The sequence below is a fragment of the Mobula hypostoma genome, chromosome 8 (assembly GCF_963921235.1).
Source record: "Mobula hypostoma chromosome 8, sMobHyp1.1, whole genome shotgun sequence".
Taxonomy (NCBI): Eukaryota; Metazoa; Chordata; class Chondrichthyes; order Myliobatiformes; family Myliobatidae; genus Mobula; species Mobula hypostoma.
The window spans coordinates 88,495,912-88,519,420 of record NC_086104.1 but is presented as its reverse complement, the minus strand read 5'-3'; the positions used below and the strand labels follow the sequence as shown (position 1 = coordinate 88,519,420).

General features: G+C 43.9%; 1 protein-coding gene across 16 annotated transcripts in view; it reads right to left on the bottom strand.

The window, feature by feature from the left end:
* The window catches only part of syne1b (spectrin repeat containing, nuclear envelope 1b), a 504,374-nt gene that overhangs the window by 376,417 nt on the left and 104,448 nt on the right, over nucleotides 1-23,509 (bottom strand). For 14 of the 16 annotated variants that reach the window (XM_063056272.1, XM_063056279.1, XM_063056269.1 and 11 more), the window contains 10 exons: nucleotides 22,318-22,427; nucleotides 20,622-20,729; nucleotides 16,226-16,348; nucleotides 15,941-16,105; nucleotides 12,695-12,807; nucleotides 9,226-9,394; nucleotides 6,049-6,145; nucleotides 5,722-5,924; nucleotides 3,026-3,190; nucleotides 936-1,088 (listed from right to left, as the gene is read on the bottom strand). In XM_063056272.1, the coding sequence (XP_062912342.1) occupies nucleotides 936-1,088; nucleotides 3,026-3,190; nucleotides 5,722-5,924; nucleotides 6,049-6,145; nucleotides 9,226-9,394; nucleotides 12,695-12,807; nucleotides 15,941-16,105; nucleotides 16,226-16,348; nucleotides 20,622-20,729; nucleotides 22,318-22,427 (1,406 nt within the window). Of the gene's footprint in view, nucleotides 1-935; nucleotides 1,089-3,025; nucleotides 3,191-5,721; nucleotides 5,925-6,048; nucleotides 6,146-9,225; nucleotides 9,395-12,694; nucleotides 12,808-15,940; nucleotides 16,106-16,225; nucleotides 16,349-19,345; nucleotides 19,410-19,453; nucleotides 19,486-20,621; nucleotides 20,730-22,317; nucleotides 22,428-23,509 lie in introns of those variants that run through there. The other 2 variants (XM_063056282.1, XM_063056281.1) reach the window with 2 other exon arrangements.

The window sequence follows — 23,509 nt, the reverse complement described above, 5'->3', positions numbered from 1 at the left end:
CCAGTGCAACGTCTACCCCACAGTAATGAGTGTACTAAGTGGCACCCTAGTGTGATAAACTTGACTCTGGACCTCACAGTCCACCTCGTTATGATCAGGTGCCTTATTGTTTACCCGTATTGCACATTCTAAGGAGCTGTTGCACTTTACTCTGCACTGTTATTGTTTCTCCTTGTCCTACCTCAGTGCACTGTGTAATTATCTGATCTGTACGAAACAGTATGGAAGAAATGTTTTTCACTCTATTTCGGTACATTTGACAATAATAAGTCAATTCCAAAACTGACATGGCATGAATGATAGAAACGTATACTGTCATTGAGAACTGGACTGAATGTGCACTCTGTTGCTGCCATTGGGAGATTCTTCAATGTGTTATATTTACAAAGACAGGGGGCTTTTTGAACCAATGCTCATATGAATGAAAACAAACACTCACATACGCACAAAGTAATCATCAAGGTACAGACAACACCCACTTTACAGAGGGTTTGCATTTCTAGAAAATCATCCACATCACAATTTTACATAAATTTACACCTTCTGTAATATCAGAAGTTGAGTTGAAAAAAATTCTACATAAATTCTGTGAGAGTGAATTTGTATCCCTTATCTTAGATGTTTTTATTTTGGAGTGTTTTATGAATTGGATCAGGGCAAATCTGTGAATCTCTGGTAACCAAATGGAGGCCATTTGTATGAAGTGGTTTCTCTCCCTCTAGTTCTCACCGCATTCTGGCTGGAACAGCACTAAAAATCTATTCTTCATTTACCATTTGAGAAGACCCCAAATTAGATTGTTAAATTGCTGCCTGGGCATAGACTGATCAACCAGCTGTTACAGACCCATGCAAGATCCCTTTTGATAGAATTCCAGTTTTACACCCAGGTGCCATGTTGAAAATCATCCCTTTCCCATCGATAGAATGCTATACCTCCATATCTTGAATGTAAGTCTTAATGTTTACGAAGGAGACATCCACAGGGGAGACTTGTTTCTCATTTGCCGAGTCCACAAACTTCTTCAGAGTAGACACGCCATCCAGATACTCCTTTTTGAGTCTGTCCACCTCGTCTGCCCGTGCATACTGCAAAACAGGGACACAGCATCAAACGGCTGGGAGTTAATGCTGCACACTCAAGTTAGGTAGGAGGCTCATAGCACAGCTAACAGATGCTCAGAGATTATTGAGCTGTAACCAGAAGACAGTGGGAGTTGAGGAGCAGAACATTGGATTGCTCTTTGGAAAATGGGCAGAAATTCTGATTGGAAAGAGACAGAAGTGCCTGCTAAAAACACAGATTTATTTCCTGTCAGGTGTCATGCTGCTTTGAGAGTTTCTTTCCCAACCGTGCATATCCTGCAACTTCAAAGCTAACAGTTTCAGATGTCAACAGTTTTATTGCATGATGAAACAGTAAAATTAATTGTTCTTGAGATATAGTTTATGCTGCATCACATGATCCTACAGAGCACCAATATGTCATGCAACACACATCAAACTTGCTGGTGAACGCAGCAGGCCAGGCAGCATCTCTAGGAAGAGGTATAGTTGACATTTCGGGCCGAGACCCTCGTCAGGACTAACTGAAGGAAGAGCTAGTAAGAGATTTGTAAGTGGGAGGGGGAGGGGGAGATCCAAAATGATAGGAGAAGACAGGAGGGGGAGGGATGGAGCCAAGAGCTGGACATGCTTCTGGTAGAAGCTATTAAGATTTCTAAAGAATATAAAATAAGAATAAGGTAAAAATGTACAAGATGCACAATTCACCGGAGTCCAGCCTGCAAATTGTTTTCTAAAACAACGTAATGACTTCACTGGTATTTGTCTGCTATTGATTTAGTTATTGGTTTAACCTCACAATCTTCCCTTTTGAGAACTGATCTCAGTTCGATTGAGTACCTCAACTCCTTTTATCTGCCTTTGGTCCATATGCATTGACTTCCTAATCTAAGGATCAATCATTGTCCAAACTGAAGTCACTGGTTGACATCTCAACCTCAAAATCTACCTTGTTATGACCTTCCAGCTTACTGTGCCTTCTCAGTAACAATTACACGATGTTCTGCATTCTGCTAGTATTTTCCGTTGTACTACTTCGAAACACTGACATGATGAAATTATATGCATGAATAACATTCAAAACAAATATTTTTACTGTACCTCAGTACCTGTGACAGTAATAAACCAATTTAACAATTTACACCCTACCAGACTTTTGAAAACAGTGCTCCAGTTTCTATGCCTCTGTTGCCTCAGAAGGCTAGGGTAGTTCAGCATGTCCCCAGTGGCTCTTACCGACACACTACAGAAAGAGTCCTATCCAGATGCATCACAGCTCAACATGACAACTGCTCTGCCTAAGACTGAAAGCAGTGACAGAGAGTTGGGAGCACAGCTCAGTCTATCACACAAAACCCGCCGCCCCTCTCTACCTATATTATCCAGCTGTCTCAGGAAAGCAGCCAATATTATCAAGGAGCCCTCCCACCCCAGTCATTCCCCCTTCTCACTCTTCTTCAAAAGCTCGAGAGCACATATCACTAGATAAGCACAGCTTCTACCCCACTTTTAACAGGCGCTTGAATGGACTTCTCATACATTCAAAGATTAACTCTTAATTTCCCAATCTATCTCATGCAAATTATTTGTTCACCTGGACTGCACTTTCTCTATAACTGTAACACTCTACACCAGATTCTGTTTTCCCTTTTACTACCTCAATGTTTTTATGTATGGAATAATCTGTTTGGATGGCACACGAACACAAGCCTTTCACTGTATCTCGTTACTCGTGACAGTAAGAAACCAACTCAATTCAATGGAAACACAGGAGGGGTAACAACTTCCTCATCCTGAGTAAAAACGGAAAACAAATGTCTCACTTTTCATGACTATGAATTGAGCACAAACCTGACAGAGTGTTTCTCTCATCGGTATCATAGGATTTCATGTGACACTATGTACCGAATTATGGCTCAACATTTCCAAAAAGGAAACTAAAATAGACACCGAACACCTACGTGTTTCACTTTGACGAAGAGCTCCCTCCAACGTCCATTCAGCAGGAGCAACTGTTGCTTGAGATCTCGAGAGACCGCTTCATCGCACGTCTCAATGAGGAAATTCCCTGCGTCATTCATGATGGAGTGCTGCTGGATCCAGTGTGGGAGGTGTCGGAAGAAGTCCTTTCAATGCAAGAACACAATAAATAAAGGAAACAGGTAGAGATTCTTGGAGGGCATTCGTGTTACAAGGGAGGAGGTATTTGCAACGTTGTGGTGCATTAAGGAAGATAAATCCACAGGGGGGCTAGAGAGGAAATTATGGAGGCCCTTGCAGAGATACTTACCTTACTGTTAGCCAATGGTGAAGTCAACGAAGAGTGGAAGTGGCTAATGTTGTTTCACTGTTTAAAGGACAAGTGAAGGAACTACATGGCAGTAAACCCGACATCAGGAGTTACGGGAGGGAATTCGGAGAGACATGGTCTACCAGTATTTGGAAGGACAGATCTTGATTAGGATGTGTTAGCGAGGCTTTGTGCATGGAAAGTCGTGCTTGATGAATCTTGGAGAATTTTTTGAAGAAGTAACCAAAAAGGAAGGTGAAAGTAGGGCAGTAGATGTTGCTTATTTGGACTTTGGCAAGGCTTTCGACAAGGTCCTACATGGTAGGCTGATCTAGAAGGTTAAGTCCCACAGAACCCAGGGAGAGCCAGCTAGGTGGATTTAAAATTGGCTCAAAGGAAGGAAGCAGAGTGTGGTCCACAGAAGGGAGGCCGGTGACTAGTGGTGTGCTACAGAGTCAGTGTTGGGACTTCTGTTATTTGTTATTTATATAAATAATTTGGAAGTGAATGCATGAAGCTTTAACAGTAAGTTTTCAGATACACAAAATGAAGAGATATTGTGATAGTGAAGATTATCATAGATTACAAGGGGATCGTGATCATTTATGGATGTGGGTCAAGGAGTGGCAAATGGATTTCAGTACACATTTTGGAAAATCAAATAGGACTTGTACTACCAAAGGTAAGGCACTAGGGAGTGCAATGGAACAGAGGGACTTGGGGGTACAAATGCACAGTTCATTGAAGGCAGCAGCACAGGTTGATAGGGTGGTAGAAAAGTGTTTAGCTTCCTGGTCTTCGTCAGTCAGGGCACTGAGTATAGATGCTGGGGCATTATGTTGCAGTTCTACAAGTCATTGGTGAGGCTGCATTTGGAGTACTGTGCACCCTAGTTTTTGACCCCCTTACCCTGGGGGGAAAGACTGCTACTGTCCACCTAATCTATGTGACTTGGGGTCAGGTCACTCGTCTGAGTACTACTGGTACTATGTAACCCAGTACTACCTGTCGCATGGTCGGGTGGTCAGTGACTAAACCGGCTCCCCCACCAGGCTTGCCTGGTGAGGAGAGTGGCTAGACACCCTGCAGGATGAAAAACAAGACCTGTCAAAGGGCGGATGAACCTTCTCGTAGGGTCAACGGCCATCTAGCAAACATGTGCCGTGAAGTGCGAAAAGGGCATCCCTTGCATCGAATCTTGGTCTGGTCATTCACTGCAACAAGACTTCCCCCAGCCGTCTTGGACCCCACCATGCTGCTGGATCCGGGAGGGGATGTCGAGAGGGTGAGTCTGGACCTGTGCAACCCCCTACTCACCTAAAATCTACTCACGCACACGCCATTCCTTTCTGAGGAGTAGGGTGCACATATCAAACCCCACTAACTGACTGAAAGGAACCATCATCATCCTATGGGATGGATAGCCAGAGAGAGAGAGAGAGAGAGAGAGAGAGAGAGAAAATCTATGTGACTATACGGAGTTTGTACGTTCTCTCCGTGGCTGTGTGGGTTTCCTCTGAGTGCTTGAGTTTCCTCTGAGTGCTACGGTTTCCTCCCACAGCCCAAAGGTAGATTAATTGATCATTGTACATTGTCTCATGATTAAGCTAGGACTAAATCGAGGAATTGCTGGGCAGCAAGGCTCAAAGGCTGGAAGGGCCTTTTCCACACTACGTCAATAAATAAAACAAATTATATAGTTTTGGTCACCCTGTTATAAGAAGGGTGTGGTTAAACTGGAACGAGGGCAGAAGAGATGTTGCCAGGACCAGAGGACCTAAGTTACAGGGAGAGGCTGGACAGGCTGCATCTTCATTCCTTGCAACGTTGCAGAATGAATGGTGACTTCATGAAATTCTGAGAAACACAGATAAGGTGCACAGCAGGAGTCTTTTCTCTGGGGTAAGGGGGTCCAAAACATGAGATAAGGTGGACAGTAGCAGACTTTTCCCCACGGTAAGGGAGCCCAAAACTAGGGAACATACTTTTAGAATGAGGGAGCAAAGATTTAAAGAAAGTTCTGAGTGGCAACTTTTTCCATGCAGAAGGTGGTGAGCGTATGGAACGACTGCCAGTAAAAGTGGTTTGCCTACTCCCTAACATATATACCGGCTCACTATTGTACTATAACCTGCTCACTATATCCTGACCCCAAACTCACTTTTATCTTCCAGCCCACCTCATTATTATACGAAGCTACTCTCATTATTGCCTAGGCTAGCTCAAAACCTACTCATGATTTCCCTTCCACCAATTCACTGTTATCACTCTAACACGCTGCAGATTATTATGCTGCTTGAACTGGATTGCTCTGCATTCTACAGTGGTCCAGTGTCTATCGGAGTTGACCGCATCGTCACATCTTACCTTCTTTGCAAGCTCTGGTTGATTCAGCATTTTCTCCGCATCTTCCAGCCAGGCCTGCAGGTCCGTTACTGTACTGCTGTATTTGTTCCAGTTGGTAATCACTTCCTCCAGCATGCTCCTGACACTGCGCACCTCCACAGACAGATTCCGCCACTGTACCATTGAGTCGGTCAAGAACTTGGTGACACTCTCTTTCTCTTCAGCTGGAGGCAAGAGAAATAACGGGGAAGGACCGAACACAGAGGTTAGAGGGAGTAGGCATACGTGTCTATTGTCAGAGTTCAACTGACAGGCACATTAAATCGGGTTCAACACCCGTCCAGTTACCTGAATCCTCAACTTCCAAGTACGCATCAGCTGCCTGCTTCAGAGACTGGAAAGTGACCTCATAGTGTCTGAAAAACTTGTTGTCCTCAACAAATGACTGCAGGGAAAGATTAAGGACATCACTGAGGGTTAGGTATTCAAAATGTAACTCACTATATGCAGACACAGAGATACTAAGATAGTTCAACAAAGTCGAACAGAAAATTTGCCTTTATCTCAGAAATGCTGGAACAGAAAGAGGAAGAGGTGAATCTTCAGTTCTGTGTTTTGGAGGAGATGGTTGAAGGTTTCCACTAGCATTTCTACAAAAAGTTATTTCTGGCATCACCCCAGAAAAACATGCACTTTTCCTGAGATTAGATCCACTTATCAAAGGAAACAGTTTCTACCTACTACATTAAAATACTTAACATCTTCAACATCTCAGTTAGATCAACCTTCTGTGTCAAGGGATTACCGACTAAAATTCATGTAATCTGTTTTTGTACTTTTACCCTTTAAGCCTACTTATCTCTCTGGTTTTCCACTCTCAGTAAATCCCATCTGTCAAGCTGATTAGTTTAAAGATAAAAGTTACCTCTATTTGTCACATGGACACCGAAACATCAGAAGGTACAGTGAAATATGTTGTTTGGATCGAGGATGTGCTGGGGGCAGCCCGCAGGGGTCGCCATGCTCCCGGTACTAACATAGCATGGCCACCACTCACCAACACTAACTCGTACGTCTTTGGACTGTGGGAGGAAACCGGAGCACCTGGAGGAAACCCAGTCACGGGGAGAACGTGCAAACTCCTTACAGATAGTAATAAGGGAATTGAACCCCGATCAGTGATCAGTGGCACAGTACACCATTACTCTGATCCTACACTATCGTGCCATGCTGTGACCAGACCAGAACATACATTGGTGTTACACACAGTTGCGGTATACAGTCATACAGATATGTATAACATGGGTTCAAAATGATTGTGTGAAAGGAAGACCTGGTACAGAGCTTCTGAGACCTGGACTGCTGCCTACATTCTCTCAGCATCTGTCCAAATTCAGTGGAAAAACAAGCCATTTATTGAGCTAAAAACAGAAAACTCTGGAAACACTCAGCACATCGGGCAGAATGTGTGGAGAGAGAAACAGAATGAATGTTTCAGGATGAAGCTGAAGATCCCTTCACAGAGGTACCAGAGTGACCTGCCAAATAATTCCAGCACTTGCCACTTTTATTTCGCAGTCCACTGGGCACCTGGCTACCTGTCAGCCCCACCCCCACTCTGAGCTATCCATGTCAGACCCCATTCACCATTCCACTGTAGCACCTCGACTTCAATCTTGCCAACGTTGCCGTCTCAAAGACTGGAGGCTGGAAGCCCGATGTCTGCAAGTTTGGGAGCCCAGCCGAAGACTGGCGGCCAGAGGGCCAACGTTGGCAAGTTTGAGAGTCCAGGCCCGGGGACTGGAAGCCCAGAGGCGGCCTGTCCTGAGGGTGGAGGCCTGTGAGGGTGAAAGGATGGGCGGGTGGGGAAGGGGCTTGTTTTGCTGTTGTTGCTGTTGCTGCTACTGCTTGTGTTGTTCTCAGTCGTGTGTTGTTATTGCGTTGAACATTATGGACTTGCTACGTTGGCGCCAGAACACTCGCAGGCTGCCCCCTGCACACCCTTGGATGTGTTGGTTGTTACTGCAAATGATGCGTTTCACTGTATGTTTCCATGTAAATGTGATAAATAAATCTGAAATTTTCTCCCTGGAACTGAGGGTCTAATTAATCGCATTCAGCTACGTTGGGCAGGCCAAGGCTTCCTGCACACCCAGCACCGGAGTCCTTAAACTGCCACTCCATTCACACTTTGCCAGGGGAAGAGATTACCAGGCAGTCGAGGGAAAGGATTCACCAATGCGCCCGAGATCTCCTTGAAGAAATGAAACATCCCCTCTGACTCCTGGGAAGCTCTGGCCCTGGATTATTTAGGGTGGCGCTGGAGAAGGTCAAATCCCAGAGCACACAGAGGCCTCCCTTAAGTGGCGGAAGGCATACTTGACTCACCACCCACCCCATCAGCCACCAACCGCTCCATCCAGGGTAGAGTCTGCAATTTTCTCATCAGCTATCTAAGAGTCCACAGGACTGGAGAGCAAGCGAGTCCAACCTGAGGGACTGCTGAAGAAGCTGTAACCATACAGTGGGTGGTCAAGGTCTGCAAGGGAAGCTCGGGCGACTATAGGGAACACTTTATACATCCAAGTGTTATGAGAAATAACCATTACATAAAAGCGAACAGAATGACAGAATCATTTCACTTTTTATGCACTGGGTGTGGACAGTGGCTAAAAGGACAATCATTAACCAGCCCTCGCTGCCTTCAGCTTGGCCAGCTGAGTGGATATTAAGAGTCCACCACATAGAATCTGTCATCCCCTCCAGTTACTGATGAACTAGCTGGGTTTATGACAACCAACTGGCAGGTTATACGGCTAATTTGGAAACATTAATATCAAATTTAGTCCAAGGTTTCAAAATCGTTATCCGAAGGGATCTTAATCCATACTTGCTAATCAAGCAGCACAGCTATTAATAAAAGCAAAAAAAAAAGGGATACACTCAGTGAGTGAGGCAGCGTCTGTGAGAAAGGAAGCAGGTTTAATGTTTCAGGTCAAAACCTTCATCAGAACCTTCTGTACAATCCCAGAATTTTCTGCTTTATCTGAGATTTACAGCATCTAAAGTTGAAAATTCTGGGATTGTACAGCAGGTTCTGATGAAGGTTTTGACCTAAAACATTAAACCTGCTTCCTTTCTCACAGACGCTGCCTCACCCACTGAGTGTATCCTTTTTTTTTTGCTTTTATTAATAGCTGTGCTGCTTGATTAGCAAGTATGGATTAAGATCCCTCCGGATAACGATTTTGAAACCTTGGACTAAATTTGACATTAATGTTTCCAAATTAGCCGTATAACCTGCCAGTTGGTTGTCATAAACACAGCTAGTTCATCAGTAACTGGAGGGGATGACAGATTCTATGTGGTGGACTCCTAATATCTACTCAGCTGGCCAAGCTGAAGGCAGCGAGGGCTGGTTAATGATTGTCCTTTAGCCACTGTCATCATAATTAATAATCAGTCCACAGTATATATGGGCCAACAGAATACACCACAGTACAATTCCACTGAAATATTCCTTACAATATAATTTTGTAGGAGAAGTTGAACGGATTCTCTCCTGCCATATTTGATGATCCATGATTTAAGTTTGGTTTCAGCAAGTACCAGGAATGCCAGAAGACGATACTTTAACTCAAGGAAATCCAGTCTTGTTAAGTGGAGCTTGGATGCAGATGTAATGAAACTAAAGCTGGAATTTAAAAGAGACATGTTAGATGAGGGTCTGAAAGAAACCTTTGATAACGGTGTGGTTGTACTGTGACTGTTTGGGGCTGCACTGATACCTTAACAAAAATAAAAACAAGAAAGAACTGGAAATAATAATTGTCTCAACATCCTGGCTGGTGATGCTGAACATGTACAAAGTTTCACTCTGCATGCAAAATTCATTCATGCTGATGCCTTTGCAGCATATTTAGCACAACCCTGCTACTTTTTAGTCTGATGTGATTTTAGTGATCTTGAAGAGTCCCAAAACTCATTCAAATGCACCACCCTTTGCCGCTGACGTCCCTTTTAAATCACTTGCTTCTAATTTCAAACCTCTTGTTTTTAGCACATCCTCAATGGGAAAAAAAAGGACCTGGTGTTTTCATCTTTTCTTTGACACTCCTGATATTGTATACCTCTATCAGATAACCCCCTCAATCCAGGCACCCGCTCCTTGTAACTCAGGCCCCCAAGTCCTGGCAGCATCCTGGTATGTCTTTTCTGCATGCTCTCCACTTTAATAAATCTTTCCTATAACAGGGTGACCAAAAACTGTACACACAATACTCAGCCGATCAGCAAGTATATGGGGAGTAAAACACACAAAATGCTGGAGGAACTCAGCAGGCCAAGAAGCATCTAGCAAGCATCGACTGTACTCTTTTCCTAGATGCTGCCCGGCCTGCTGAGTTTCTCCAGCATGTTGTGTGTGTCGCTCGGATTTCCAGCATCTGCAGATTTTTTTTCTTGTTAATATATGGAGAGTGATATTTCACATCACTGACAGTGCAATACAAAGCTACAGCCTGACAATCCCAGTGATTCCCCTCAGGTTCAATCCTGCCTTGTGGGTTTACACATTTTGTCTGTGCCTGCAGAAGCTTCTCCCAGGTAATCCAATGTCCTCTCACCTCCCAAACACACGCAGGTTGGCAGATTAATCGGTCACTGCAAATTACACCTGGTGTAGGTGGAATCAGAGGGGCGTTGATAAGCATGAACTCATAGAGTCATAGAGTACTACAGAACAGAAACAGGCCCATCGGCCCATCTAGTCCATGCCGAACTGTTTCACTTTTCACCCTGAACCTCTGACCTCTGGTTCTAGTCTCATGCAACCTGAAGGAAAAAGCCTGCATGAATTCACGTGACCTTAACCTCTCATAATTTTGTCTACCTTTATAAGATCTCCTCCCCTCATTCTTCTTGTGCTGCTAATCTAACCAACTCAACCTAACTTATTCAACCTTACCCTATAACTCAAGTCCTCAACTCCCAGCAACATCCTTGTAAATTTTCTCTGCGCTGTTTCAAGCTTACTGTTGTCTTTCCTGTAGGTAGCTGACCTGACCTGGACACGATACTCGCCTCACCAATGTCTATTACTGGGTGGCGGGTGGAGATATATCTCTACCAAAGGAGGTGCAAGGCACTCCTTCCTCTCACTAGCCTGCAGATCACCCTTAGGCAAGGTGTAGCACCTGTTTAACACACCCCTCCCCAATAAGGGTCACGTGAAGCCATGGGAGCTGGTGGTAAATGGTCGTATAAGCAGCTGGTACATATTACAAGCCCTGGTTATGAAACCAATGACACCAGGCAGACAGTCTCTGCACAGTATTGATAATGGCTGGGATCAGCCATCTTATAAAGACACTGTCCAGAAGAAGGCAATGGCAAACCACTTCTGTCGAAAAATTTGCCAAGAACAATCATGGTCAAAGACCATGGTCGCCTATGTCATGACACAGAACAGTTTAAGATGGTGCTGGTGAATCTCGGCAACTTCTGGCTGGTGACTAATGAAATAAAGAAAACAACTAAATGCTTCATTAATCACTCTTATTCTGGTAAACAATAGTCTGTAACTTCATTTTGGACTGGGAAGCAATTCGGTGTGACAGTGGGCCCACAAGGTTTGATCGATTCAAGTGCCGGGGCCGAATTGGAAAGGTCAGGTACGGGCCGAATCGAGGAGGTGGGGTCCGGCTCCAGAACAGATCAAACCGTATGAACCTGAAGTTTGGATGATGATTTAAGTGCTCGGCCGAATCGGAAAGGTCAGATACAGGCCGAATCGAGGAGGCGTACCAAAGCGACTGAACCCGATATTTGGATGATTTAAGCACCGGGCCAGATTGAAAAGGTAAGGGTATTGAGGCCTGATCTGCCCTGCGCTGATCTAAGGATCCATGGACAGGACTGTCTTTGTGGATTTCTTGTTTATTGTTTATCATGATTCGCTTTTTCTTCTCTGCACATTGGGTGTTTGAGAGTCTTTTTTATTGTTCTTCTTTGGGTTTCTTTGTTTTGAGGCTGCCTGTTAGAAGATGAATCTCAAGGTTGTATCAGGAATGCAAACTTTGATAACAAATGTACTTTGACGGTTGAATATGGCGCCTATCAAAACGAACAAATATCTTGTACAACTTCATCCCAGCTCTGGTAATCAGTGTTCTAATTTACAAAGGCCAATGTACCAAAAGTTCTCCTTATGACCCTATTTTATGTATTGCACTGTACTGCTGCCACAAAAAAAAACAAATTTTGTGACATGTGAATGAAGATAGACCTGATTGTGATACGGGTCTCTATTGCGGTCGGAGTGTGGGAAGGGGCCAGGGAGTGGGGAGTCGTGGTTGGGAAAAGGGGAAGGGAGAGGGGAGGGAGCAGGAAGCACCAGAGAGACATTCTGTAATGAATGGAATCATGTGGCCTTGCCTGGTGCCTCAGGGCAGGGTGTGCCCGCACCAGTGCCACCCTGCCCTGCCCCTGGCACTCCTTCTCTGCCATCTGTCCCACACCCCTCCCGCGGCACTCCACCCTCGCCATTCCCAACATCCTTTGCTCCCACCAGATTTACAAACCTGCTCTCCGCTCCATGTTGACCCGAGCTCTATATATATATATATGTGTATATATATATGTGTGTGTATATATATATATATATATATATATATATATATATATATATATATATATATATGTGTGTATATATATATGCCTCAGACTTTTGCACAGGACTGTAGCTGTGATGCATGTGAGAGAAAAGAGAGGGAGAACTGAAGGGATTGCTCCGAGGGCTGGCATAGACTCAATGGGTCAAATGGCCTGATTCCATGTGGTAAGGAAATGTAACCTACATCACTTTATCACTTTATTAACTGCCCAGCTAGGATCAGTGAAATTCACACAAGAAAGACCAAGGTCACGATTATTATTTTAAGTCATTGAGCTGACAGAAGTTTCACTGAAATAATTTAACCAATCTGCCGCTCACCGTTCTGCCATGTCTTGCAGCTGATCAGTTTGGATGGGAATACCATTCACAGATCCTGCCCTGTAGATCTGGTGGAATATTTGTTGATGACTCTCTAAAGCTTTTATAACATCCTGGGGAAGAAACAAATACATATCATCTGAGATTGGTCAAGGTTAGCTCAGGACATTCATTCGGTAATCCATATAAAGGATGAAGTGACCACCATTTCTTACCGATCACAGCATCACAGAAAGTGGTTGTTTTGTCCATCATACCTATACTGGTCATGAAAGGCCACACAATCTGATCCTATCCTCCAGTAATCCATAGACCTGCAGGTCATGTACACATCCAAGCGCTGCTGAAATTGTGATGAGGACATTTGCCTTTACCACCCCGTCAGTGAGTTCCAAATCTCTACCATCCTCTGACTCCTCTCATCTTCCTTCAAATCCTTCATTACTTGAAATACAAACCCCATTCATTTTTGACCCCTCTGCTAGGAGAAACTGGTGCTTCATAATGTTATTCATGCCCATTGTTCCCCCCCACCCCCCCCAGTCTCTGCTGTTTCAAAGAGAACTACCCCAGTCTATCCAGTCTATTGCAGCACACACAAAATGCTGGAGGATCTCGGCAGGCCAGACAGCAACAATGGAAAAGAGTGAACTGTTTATGTTTCGAGCTGAGACCCTTCACCAGGACCCTTTGTCATGCTGTTTCCATCATGTGTCCCGATTAAGGACCTCAGCCCGAAATGTCGACTGTCTACTCTTTTCCACAGATGCTGAGCTCCTCCACCACTTTGTGGGTGTGTCCTTTGGAGATCCAGCATCTGCAGACTTCCTCATGTTTGTGTAACCCCAGTCCATCCATCTTCCCCAACCCCAGAACTGTAAATTTTCAGTTTCAATACCATCATCATAAATCTCCTCTGCACCACCGCAACCAATGTGAATAAACTATTTCAGGTGTGATTGCCCTCTGTAGGGGCAGACCAGGCCCAGATTAGTCCTGGCTTAACCACTACCCCCTCTTACCACCTGACACAGCATAACTGCATCAACTGAAGAGGAAAACTCAAATTCAACAAAGTTCCTCTGGGCAGTCTACAGGTAACCACCAAGGAGAATAGTCAGGTCTCTGTTTGACTTCTGAAGTCAGCCCAGACTGCTTCCATGAGGCAGTTTCTCACTGGCACCACTGGGAAAGTGGTACTTGTGACTCAGGATTGGCACCCTGTCCCTCAGTCAGAAGGCTACAGATTCAATTCACTCTCCAGGGCTTCAAATGCACACCCCCCGCAGATACTGTCAAGGGTGCTACTCTCTGGACAAGGCATTAGGAGAGAAACCTGTCTGCCTTCTAACATGGAAGAGATTGTAAATGCTTATGAAGAGTTCTCCTCGTATCACACAATCACAAGCAGATTTACTGGTCCTTCATTTCACTGCTGTTTCTACACTCTCATTCTGTTACACAATAAGATGACTGCTTTTTAGAAATAATTAATTTATGATAACATTTGCAGGGTCATACCAAGGAAGTGAAAATATTACACTCTAATATTACCCAAGAAAGCTTCACTCGAGTTAAAGTCCAACAGGAACTGTATTACTCAGTGCCAGTGAGGTGGTCAATAAATGTTCTCCGGGTGAAATATTTTCTTAGTGCAATTTCAATCGACCAGTTTGCTCGCAGTAACAGTTGGTTACTTCTGTTGATTGGTTAACACAGGGATAGATCGCAAGGGCAAATGATATAGTGTGAATTCGTTGTTGTATTAGAACTGCAGAGGGAAGGGAACTCTGCTCTTGTGACCAGACAATAACAGAATGGTCTCAGAGTGACAGAGTTATAGATTAATACAGCACAGAAACAAACCCTTTGAACCAACTGGTCCCTGTGAACCACTGAATCTCGGGACCCTTCTTGCTGTCCCAGGTACCCGAGTGCATCCCATAACTCTCCAAGACCCCACTCTCCAGGTAGCTATGCAACTGCCTCTCAAATGTTGCAATTATACCTGCCTTGACCACCTCCGCTGGCAGCTCCTGATCACTACTCTCTGCGTAAAGAAGTGACTCTGTAGGTCTGTCTTAAATCTCTCCTGTCTTATCTATACCGATGAGCTCTGGACTCCCAGTCCCCCGGGGAAAAGACTATGATTGTCCACCTTATCCATAGTTCTCATGATTTTATAAACTTCTATGATCACTCCTCCTGCTATGGCACTCTAGGGAATAAATTTCCAGAGTAGCCAACCTCTCCCTTAATACTCAGGCCCTCTCATCCAAGGTGCATGCTCCTAAATCTCCTCTGCAACCTATCCAGCATGACAACATACTTTTGATAAATGGGTGACCAAAACTGTGCACCAATACTAATATTCCTCCTCTCAAACTCAATGCTCTGATGAAGGCCAGCATGCTGAACTCCCTCTTCAACACACTGTCTCCTTGCACAGCGAACTGGGCACTTGGACTCCCAGGTTCCTCAGTTACAGTATTCCCAGCACTTGTTACAGTACTCTGTGGATTCCCTGTGCACACAACCAATATACCTGATAGGGCCAAGTCAATTCATAGGAAATTGCACATAACCTCTATACTCCCCGTGATATCCCTCAGAGAGAAAAATATGATTATCGTTGCAATTGAAATGTCGTTTTTAACAACATTTGGGAACAGGCAAGCATAGGAGACCTTACAGAGAGGTGTATAAAATCATGAAGACACAGATAAAGTGAAGGTAGTCTTATAACCCTGAGGAAAGGGGGCCAAAAATGAAAAGGCACAGGTTTGAGGTGAGAGGGGAAAGATTTAAAAGTGACCTGAGGAACAACTTCTTCACATAGAGGGTTATACATATATGGAGTACAATAACAATATTTAAAAGACATTGGGACAGATACACGGATAGGAACCATCTAGAGCAGGGATTCCAAACATTTTTTATACCATGAACCAATACCATTAAGCAAGGGGTCTGTGGATCCCAAGTTAGATCCCCTGATTTAGAGGGATAGAGACCAAATGCAGACAAATGGGACTCGTATGGATGGTTAGCACGGACAAGTTGGGCTGAAGGGCCTGTTTCTGTGCTACATGATGAGGGAGATTAAGGTCCTGAGCGAGTTTAAGTTGGATGAGATGTTGTGATCAATGGCAGATAGTTCAAGCGGGTTCTCCACCAGAGCTCCAGAAGGAAGACGTGCCAGCACTCAGAGGTGTGACCCAACGTGCATTCCTGTCAGAGCCTCACCTTGTGTTGCTCCAGCTTCCTGTGGATGATGTTGGCTGTTTCGTCATGTGCCTGCTGGATTATGATTTCCTCTCCGAGAATAGCCTCCACTCTGTGCAGCCAGGCTCCGATGGCACCCAGGGGTCCAGGAAGTGATTTATCCAACACGATGTGCCAATCCATTAGCTAAGAAAGGTAAGCCAAAGACCTTACTGCAATTAATCGGCCATGAGCATCAGACTCACTGTCAATAAACAATCCCACAACAAAATGGCAACTTTGCAGATGCACTCTCTCATGACTTACTCTGACAGTCACTCTGTCCCATAATTGTTTCACCGTGACCTGTTCCAGCGACTGCGCAGACTGAATTAGTGCTTTGATGTGCTTCTTTTTCATTTCATACTGGCCTTGAAATGTTTTAAACAGCTGTGGAAACAGAAGTGTACATCTACTTAGAGCTATCATTTATACACACCAATAAATGGGTATCTACTGTGAAACAGCTGCAATCTTTGGCAGCCTGAGTGGCATTTGAAATTCAGACTTGCATGCTCCATAATTATTAATTGGACAAGAGGCATCAGCAGAACATCAATGTGGAGTCATAATCAGAACTGGAGTGCTCCTCGATCTGTACAATACCTTATGCCACCTTTATCTCTCCACCCCTCCCTCTGTTCTCACTTCCCTGCGTTACAAGTGACTGAGCACGGGAGTGGGAATGGGATTGCTATCAAATTCACTGTGGTTGCTGTTAAGACCAGAATCTTGTCCATACCCAAATGCTCTTGAGGTGGCACTGAGTCACATGCATGAACAGGTCCACCACCACCAATATGTCGTCGGCATCCTTTCCCTGACACAAACTATTCAAGATGTATCCTAGCACCGCCCAGCTGCTCTAAGCACTCATCGCCTTGTTTATTCTGAATGGCTTCTGGCGAAGGACAAGAAACAATGGCAGAAGCAGGCCAATGGCTGTACTGTTCGATAAGATACAGAGGTAAATACATTCTTGGAGTCAGGATCAGAATCTGAATCTGCTTTAACATCACTGGCGTATGTACGTAATAAAATTTGCTTTTTTGCGGCAGTAGTACATTGCAAAGCATAATAATAAAAACAACTATGATTACAATCAGAAATATGTTAAAAAATTAAATTAATAAGTAGTGCAAAAAGAGTAAAAAAAAACAACACTGAGGTAATGTTCATGGGTTCATTGTCCATTCAGAAATTTGATGGCGGAGGGGAAGCAGCTGTTCCCAAAATGTTGAGTGTGTGTCTTCAGGCTTCTGCACCTCCTCATTGGTAGTAGCAATGAGAAGAGGGCCTGTCCTGGGTGATGGTGATCCTTAACGACGGATCCGCCTTTTTCGAAGCATTGTCTTTTGAAGATGCCCTCGATGCTGGGGAGGCTAGTGCCTATAATGGAACTGGCTGAGTTTGCAACTTTCTGCAGCTTTTTCCCACCAGGCGTGGTAGCCCCTCCATATCAGACAGTGATGCAATTAGTTAGAATACTCTCCACAGTACATCTGTAGACATTTTCCAGAGTCTTTGGTGACATTAGAAGACTCCTTATATTTCTAATAAAATATAGCCATGGGCATGTCTTTTTCGTAATTGCATCAATATGCTAGATCCTCAGAGATGTTGACACACAAGAACTTGAAACCTGCTCTCTTCCCATAGCCTTCGACTTTCTTGTGGTTTAAATATCTGTCAATCTCCACCTTGATTTTGCTTGACTAATAAAAGGCTTTAATGTTACTTTTCATGTGGACTGCAGTTTTAGACGGACACAGAACACTACAGCACTGTTTAGGCCATTCAGCCCACTGTGCGATGCCAATCCCATGCTCACCAACTTTCGCCTCCTTCGAGACCACTGTGCTCCTCCAATCCTAAACACTTCCACCTCCCTGATCATCACTCTGCTACCAGCTTCATCCTTTACCATGGTCACTTAACCTGTCAACACTCAAATGGCAAGATTCATACTGACCGTCTGTCCATGAGGTTCAGCCACAGTTGTGTGGCATGGAAACGATATCATCCAAAGTGAAGTGGAAGGAAAGAAAAGCATGAGGCACAGGAGGAGGCCATTTGATCCCCAGGTCCTGCTCCACCATTCCATGAGGTCAAGATAGGACTCTATCTCTGCTTCACCTACCAGCCCTAATTCCAACCAAAATCTGTTAATCGTCATGATGAAAGCAATTGATGCCCAGTATTTTAAGAAAGTATGAAAAAGATGCAGGAGTTGACAATTCAGCCCTTCATGTCTGCTCTGTCATTCAATAAGACCTTCCCAAATCTTTTACCTGGTGCCACATTCCTGAACTAACTGCATACCCTTTGATTCCCTTAAAAAAGTTAAAACCCCATTGATCCCATTAATCAGTGACTGTCCTGCATTGCACCCTAGACTGGAGAATTGCAAAGATTCACAGCCCTGCGGGTGAAGAAATTTCTTATCATTCCTGTCCTAAGCAGCCAGCACCTTATTTATTTTGCTTTTGTCACTCCTGGTTCTAAGACAAGTGAGCCACGAGAAATCACCAGCTCTGCATTTACTGCATCGAGCACTGTTAGAAACTTGTACGCTTCAATGGGGTTAGGCCTATTTCTGAACTCTGGAGAGCATGCTGCCTTTTGGGGCCTGAGTTCCAAATTCCCTCTGCCCTAGTGTAACTAAAGGCCAGTGAATTTACTCTAGCTTTAGATTTCTCCAACAGAAGGAACACTTTCATCCTCTCTTCCCTTTCAGATCAATCCATCATTTTGAAGAGATTGATTAAATAATAAAGTGAGACTGCACAGAAACAGGCCCCGTGTCCATGACAACCACTGAGTTCCCCTCCATACAAACCCAGTTGCCAGCATCTAGTCCACAGTATACTCTGTCCCAGTTTTGACTGATCTGCCTCCCCTGCCCTTTCAGGCAGTACATTCCAGACTGCAACCAGCCTCGAGGTGAAAAAAAAATTGTCCTCTGATCCCTTCTAAACCACTCATTCTTGAACTTATATTTTAAATCTTAAGCTGTCTTGACTTAGACATCTGTTATGGGGAATTGTTTCTCAATATCAAACCTGTGCCTCACATAACTACACAGTTCAATTTGTCCCACTCAATTTCGTCCTCATTTGGAATTGAGGGACAAAGGACAACTTACAGGAATTATAAGTGTAAGGCTCAGGGCTATCGGCTCGTGTTTACCTAGGGGAAACCCCATCCGCCCACCAAACCACGTCTCACGTTTTGTGTAGTTGCTGTGTAATGCACCCTGGTTCAAACTCACACCTCAAATATCAGACAGCACACAATGTACGATTTACAGATTACAACTTATAGATCTTACTGGGACTATGTAATTAATAGAGATACAATATAAAAGGAAAGTAAAAGGCGCCAGACTTATCAGAGTTCAACCACTTCGTGCACAACCGTTGGAGCTCAATGAACGGGGTCTTTTTCCACCACTCGATCCCCTCCGACCCCCTCAACCCGCCGCTCGGGACCAACCACGGTGGTCGACCAGAGCGCATCCAGCACGTCCTTCCTCTTCAGTTCTACTCCCAAAAAACCAGCCAAACCACACGGTTCCCAGCCATATGAGACAGAATATCTCCCACAAAAAGAATAACATGGACACACATTGGTTCGTTCTTCCCCTTATCAATAATATAACCCAAACAAGCAGGGAGAGAGAGAACTCCTTACGTCACAGTTATTATTACAGAAAAGCCATTTTATATAACATACAAAGAATCCATTTTAGACACCTCAGCAGCCAGTGTAACCAAGACCCAGTTACATATGGATAGCAGGCAATTAATACAAATGAGAATTCGTCTTCCCAAAAACCCGTTCAAATGTAGACGACAAGCAGCAATCAATTTCAAAAAAGGACAGCTTTGTAAACAAACAGAATTCAAAAAGGATCAGAAGTGAACAGAGTGAGCAATTTCAAGCTCCTGGGTGTTATTATCTCTGAGGACCCAACCTGGTCCCAACATATTGATACAGCCAGAGACAGTGGCAATACAGTATTTCATTAGGAGTTTGAAGAAATTTGCAATGTCAACTAAAAAGCTCGAAGATTTCTACAGACGTACCGTGGAGAGCATTCTGACTGGTTGCATCATGGGACGGTATGGGGGAGAGGGGGCTACTGCACAGGATCTATTAAATTAGTCAGCTCCATCATGGGCACTAGCCTCTGTAGCATCCAAGATATCTTCAAGGAGCAGTGCCTCTAAAAAGGTGGCTTCCTTTATTAAGGACTCCCATCACCCAGGACAGGCCCTCTTCTCATTGCTATCATCAAGAAGGAGGTACAGAAGCCTGAAGGCACACACTCAGTGACTCAGGAACAGCTTCTTCCCCTCTGCCATCCAATTTCTGAATGTACATTGAAACCATAAACACTACCTCACTACTTTTTTATTTCTGTTTTTGCATTACTTACCTAAGTTAGCTATTTGTTTTACATATATATACTTACTGCAATTCAGTTTTTTTTCCATATTATCATGTACCGCAGTCACGGCAAAATTAACATATTTCACGACAAATGCCGGTGATATTAAACCTGATTCTTATCTGCAGAGCCCAGACTACTGCCTCACAGCAGGAGCCTGATAAAATTGCACTTCAGAAATGACAATCGACGAAGATAGCACCAACCCACCTGATAACTCTCCTGCAGCCCAGCTTCCACCATTTGAGACCGTGTGAGCTCCCTTTCAAACTGCTCCAGCCAAACTTTCAAGTCTCTCAGCAGCTGTTTGCCCTCACGCTGGTGGAGCATGGAATGGAAATAATTGTACAGTGAAAAGAGAGGCAGTGAGATGCCGCTGAATTCGAGTCTAAACAGTGACAGCAAGCCGTATCCACGGGGACAGTAACTTATTCCCAAACTTGCAATCTTACATAACCTTCCTGTTCAGCCAGTAGAAATTTTGCAGAATATTGTGAGGGGCAGGGACGCAATTCCACGACAGGCTCTGAGAAACATTCACGCACAGATTCATCAGGAGCGTCAAGACAACTTGCAAGGAGAGATAAGAAACAGCTCGACGCACTCATCTGAGAAGTTACAATTAGGACCCATGCTTTGCAGTATTCTCAGAATATCAAACTTTTTAAATATCCATACTTTCTGAAAAATTATTCGAATTTGTATAAAAAAATACAAGAACTCACAAAGCTAAAGAACATCAGTGTCGTGTTGCAATGTTTTCCATGCCAAAAATAGGTTTTATAAATGCAAGTTAACACGGCAAAGTATCCAAACACTGGGACAGACAAGGTGGCGAAAAGCTAAATGCTTCTGAGAAAGTATCTTAATAAGGAGCTAGAGATGGAGAAATAAAGAGTTTCAGTATGAGGGCCTAGACCACTGACGACACAGGTGCCAGTACCAGGGGAAAGTGATAACTGGGATAAGGATCTATGGAAAAATGTGGACACACAAAAGATTGTGAGCCAAAAACAAACACACTACTGCTGGAACTCAGTGGATCAGGAAAATGGGCAGTCGACGTTTCGGGTCGAGACTTTCATCAGAACTGGAATGGAGGAATTCAGGTATGTGGAGAGCCTAGAGATGATGAAGGTGTTCTGTTAAAACAAGGGAGGATAGGAGCAGATCTTACTGATGTGTCCAAGGCCATGGAACATTTTGATACAGTAAATAATGAGAAAATGCTTACTCATGCAATAGTAAAATAAAAGAATGCTTTGCAAGTCAGGTGGCATAGAGAGTGAAAAAGAGGTATAATTTCAGGCCGTTGATCTGAGAAATGTTAGAAAACAATAATATTTGAAGTTCCAGAGAAGGGGTTGGATGGGATTTATTTTCTCCATTCTCTCTCTCTCTGTTTACATCTTGTCCAGACAAATCACCTGCTGTTAAGAAGCCTTTATTACCTTCCATCGATTGACCCAATAATTTATATTCCTTATTGTCTCAACACCTCTCCCCTTTTCTGCAAATTTAAACAGGTTTGTTTTCCCGCTCCGAGAAAAGGACCTGAAATATGAACTATTTCTCTCACCACAATTGCTGACTGTTTCCAGTATTTTCTATTTTTATTTGGTTATCAAGCATCAGCAGTTTTTTTCCCCTTAGATGTACAATAAATGCTTGTGTGATTTAGTATTAGTATCCAATGGCCAAAAGTATGATTGAAGTCCAATCGACAGGAAGTTTCAATGGAAAAAAGATACTGTAAATTCCTGAAGGATGGACAACCTCAGGGCCATGGGGAACAGGAAGGGAGTGGGGCTTGGCTGGTGCAGACTAAAGAGACCACATACCCTGCCTCTGCTGTATTACTCTGTGCTTCTGCAGCAAGTTGAAATAGAAATAGGAAAGGACTCACCTCTTCCTCTGCGGGTTCATGCTCAGCCTCCCGTGGGTCTGGATATTGCTTTAGGAACTGTGCTACGTAGGTCATGATGGACTTCTCATCTGGTTTGTCAACATCAACATCTGTAAAATGTCATTCAGTTAGAAGATAGGATTCAGCTGCTCCTTCAGACAACTGAGCAATATGTACATACTGTACCCCTAATAGCATCTAACAGTGGTGTGCTTCAAAACCCCACCACTTCTCATAAGAGCGCTTCAGACAAGAAAGTGAGGTTAACCCCTTACAGAGTTGTCAGGACAGGTGAACAGAAACGTGGTCAAGGAAGTGGATTGAAAGAAGAGGAAAGATGGGGACGCAGTGAGGTTTGTGGAGACAGCCTGTCAGTGGTGGGGTGATGGAAATCAGGGACACGCAAGAGGTCTTAGGGGTGAGAGGTGAGAGGTGAGAGGTGGCAAGCTATAGTTTCATGAAATGGTTTGCATAAGAACATACAAAAACCAGAGCAGGAGTAGGCCAGCCAACTCCTTGACCCTGCTTTAACTTTCAGTAAGTTCATGACGGACCAAACCTTGGGCCCAAGACCACTAGCTCACCCACCCTCTCCACATATCTCTCAACTTCCTTGTCGTTTACTGCATCCAGCTTGAGGATATTCAGTGACTCCTCTTCTATGGCTCACTGGGGTAGAAAATTCCAAAGGTTCACAACCACCAGAGGCAAAAACAAAATGGTGACCTCCCCCCCTTATTCTAAAACTATGCCCCTTCTAGAGGAAACATTCTCTCAGCAGCTTGCCTACAATCCCCTCGGAATTCTCCTCATGTTTCAATAAGATCGCCTCTCATTCTTCTTCAACATGCATACCCGCTTGGCACATGCCACCCCATGCACTCCAAGAATCAACTTAATGAAACTTCTCCAATGTAAGTAAATCATTCCTTGGATCAAAAGCCAATACAGTACACCAGATATTGCCTCACCAGCACCCTATAAACTTGCATAAGAGGTTTTGTTTTAACCATTGGACCTATACACTTTTCTTTCTTTTTTTTCAACCTTTTTATTAGTTTCATAATAATAAACATAACATGGTAGTGGTACAAAGTTATTCGGAATACATTGTTATAATTAGCATAAGTAATTATAAAGCCAGTTGACACTTAAATGATAAAACTCCCAATCATATAGGATATAGATGAAC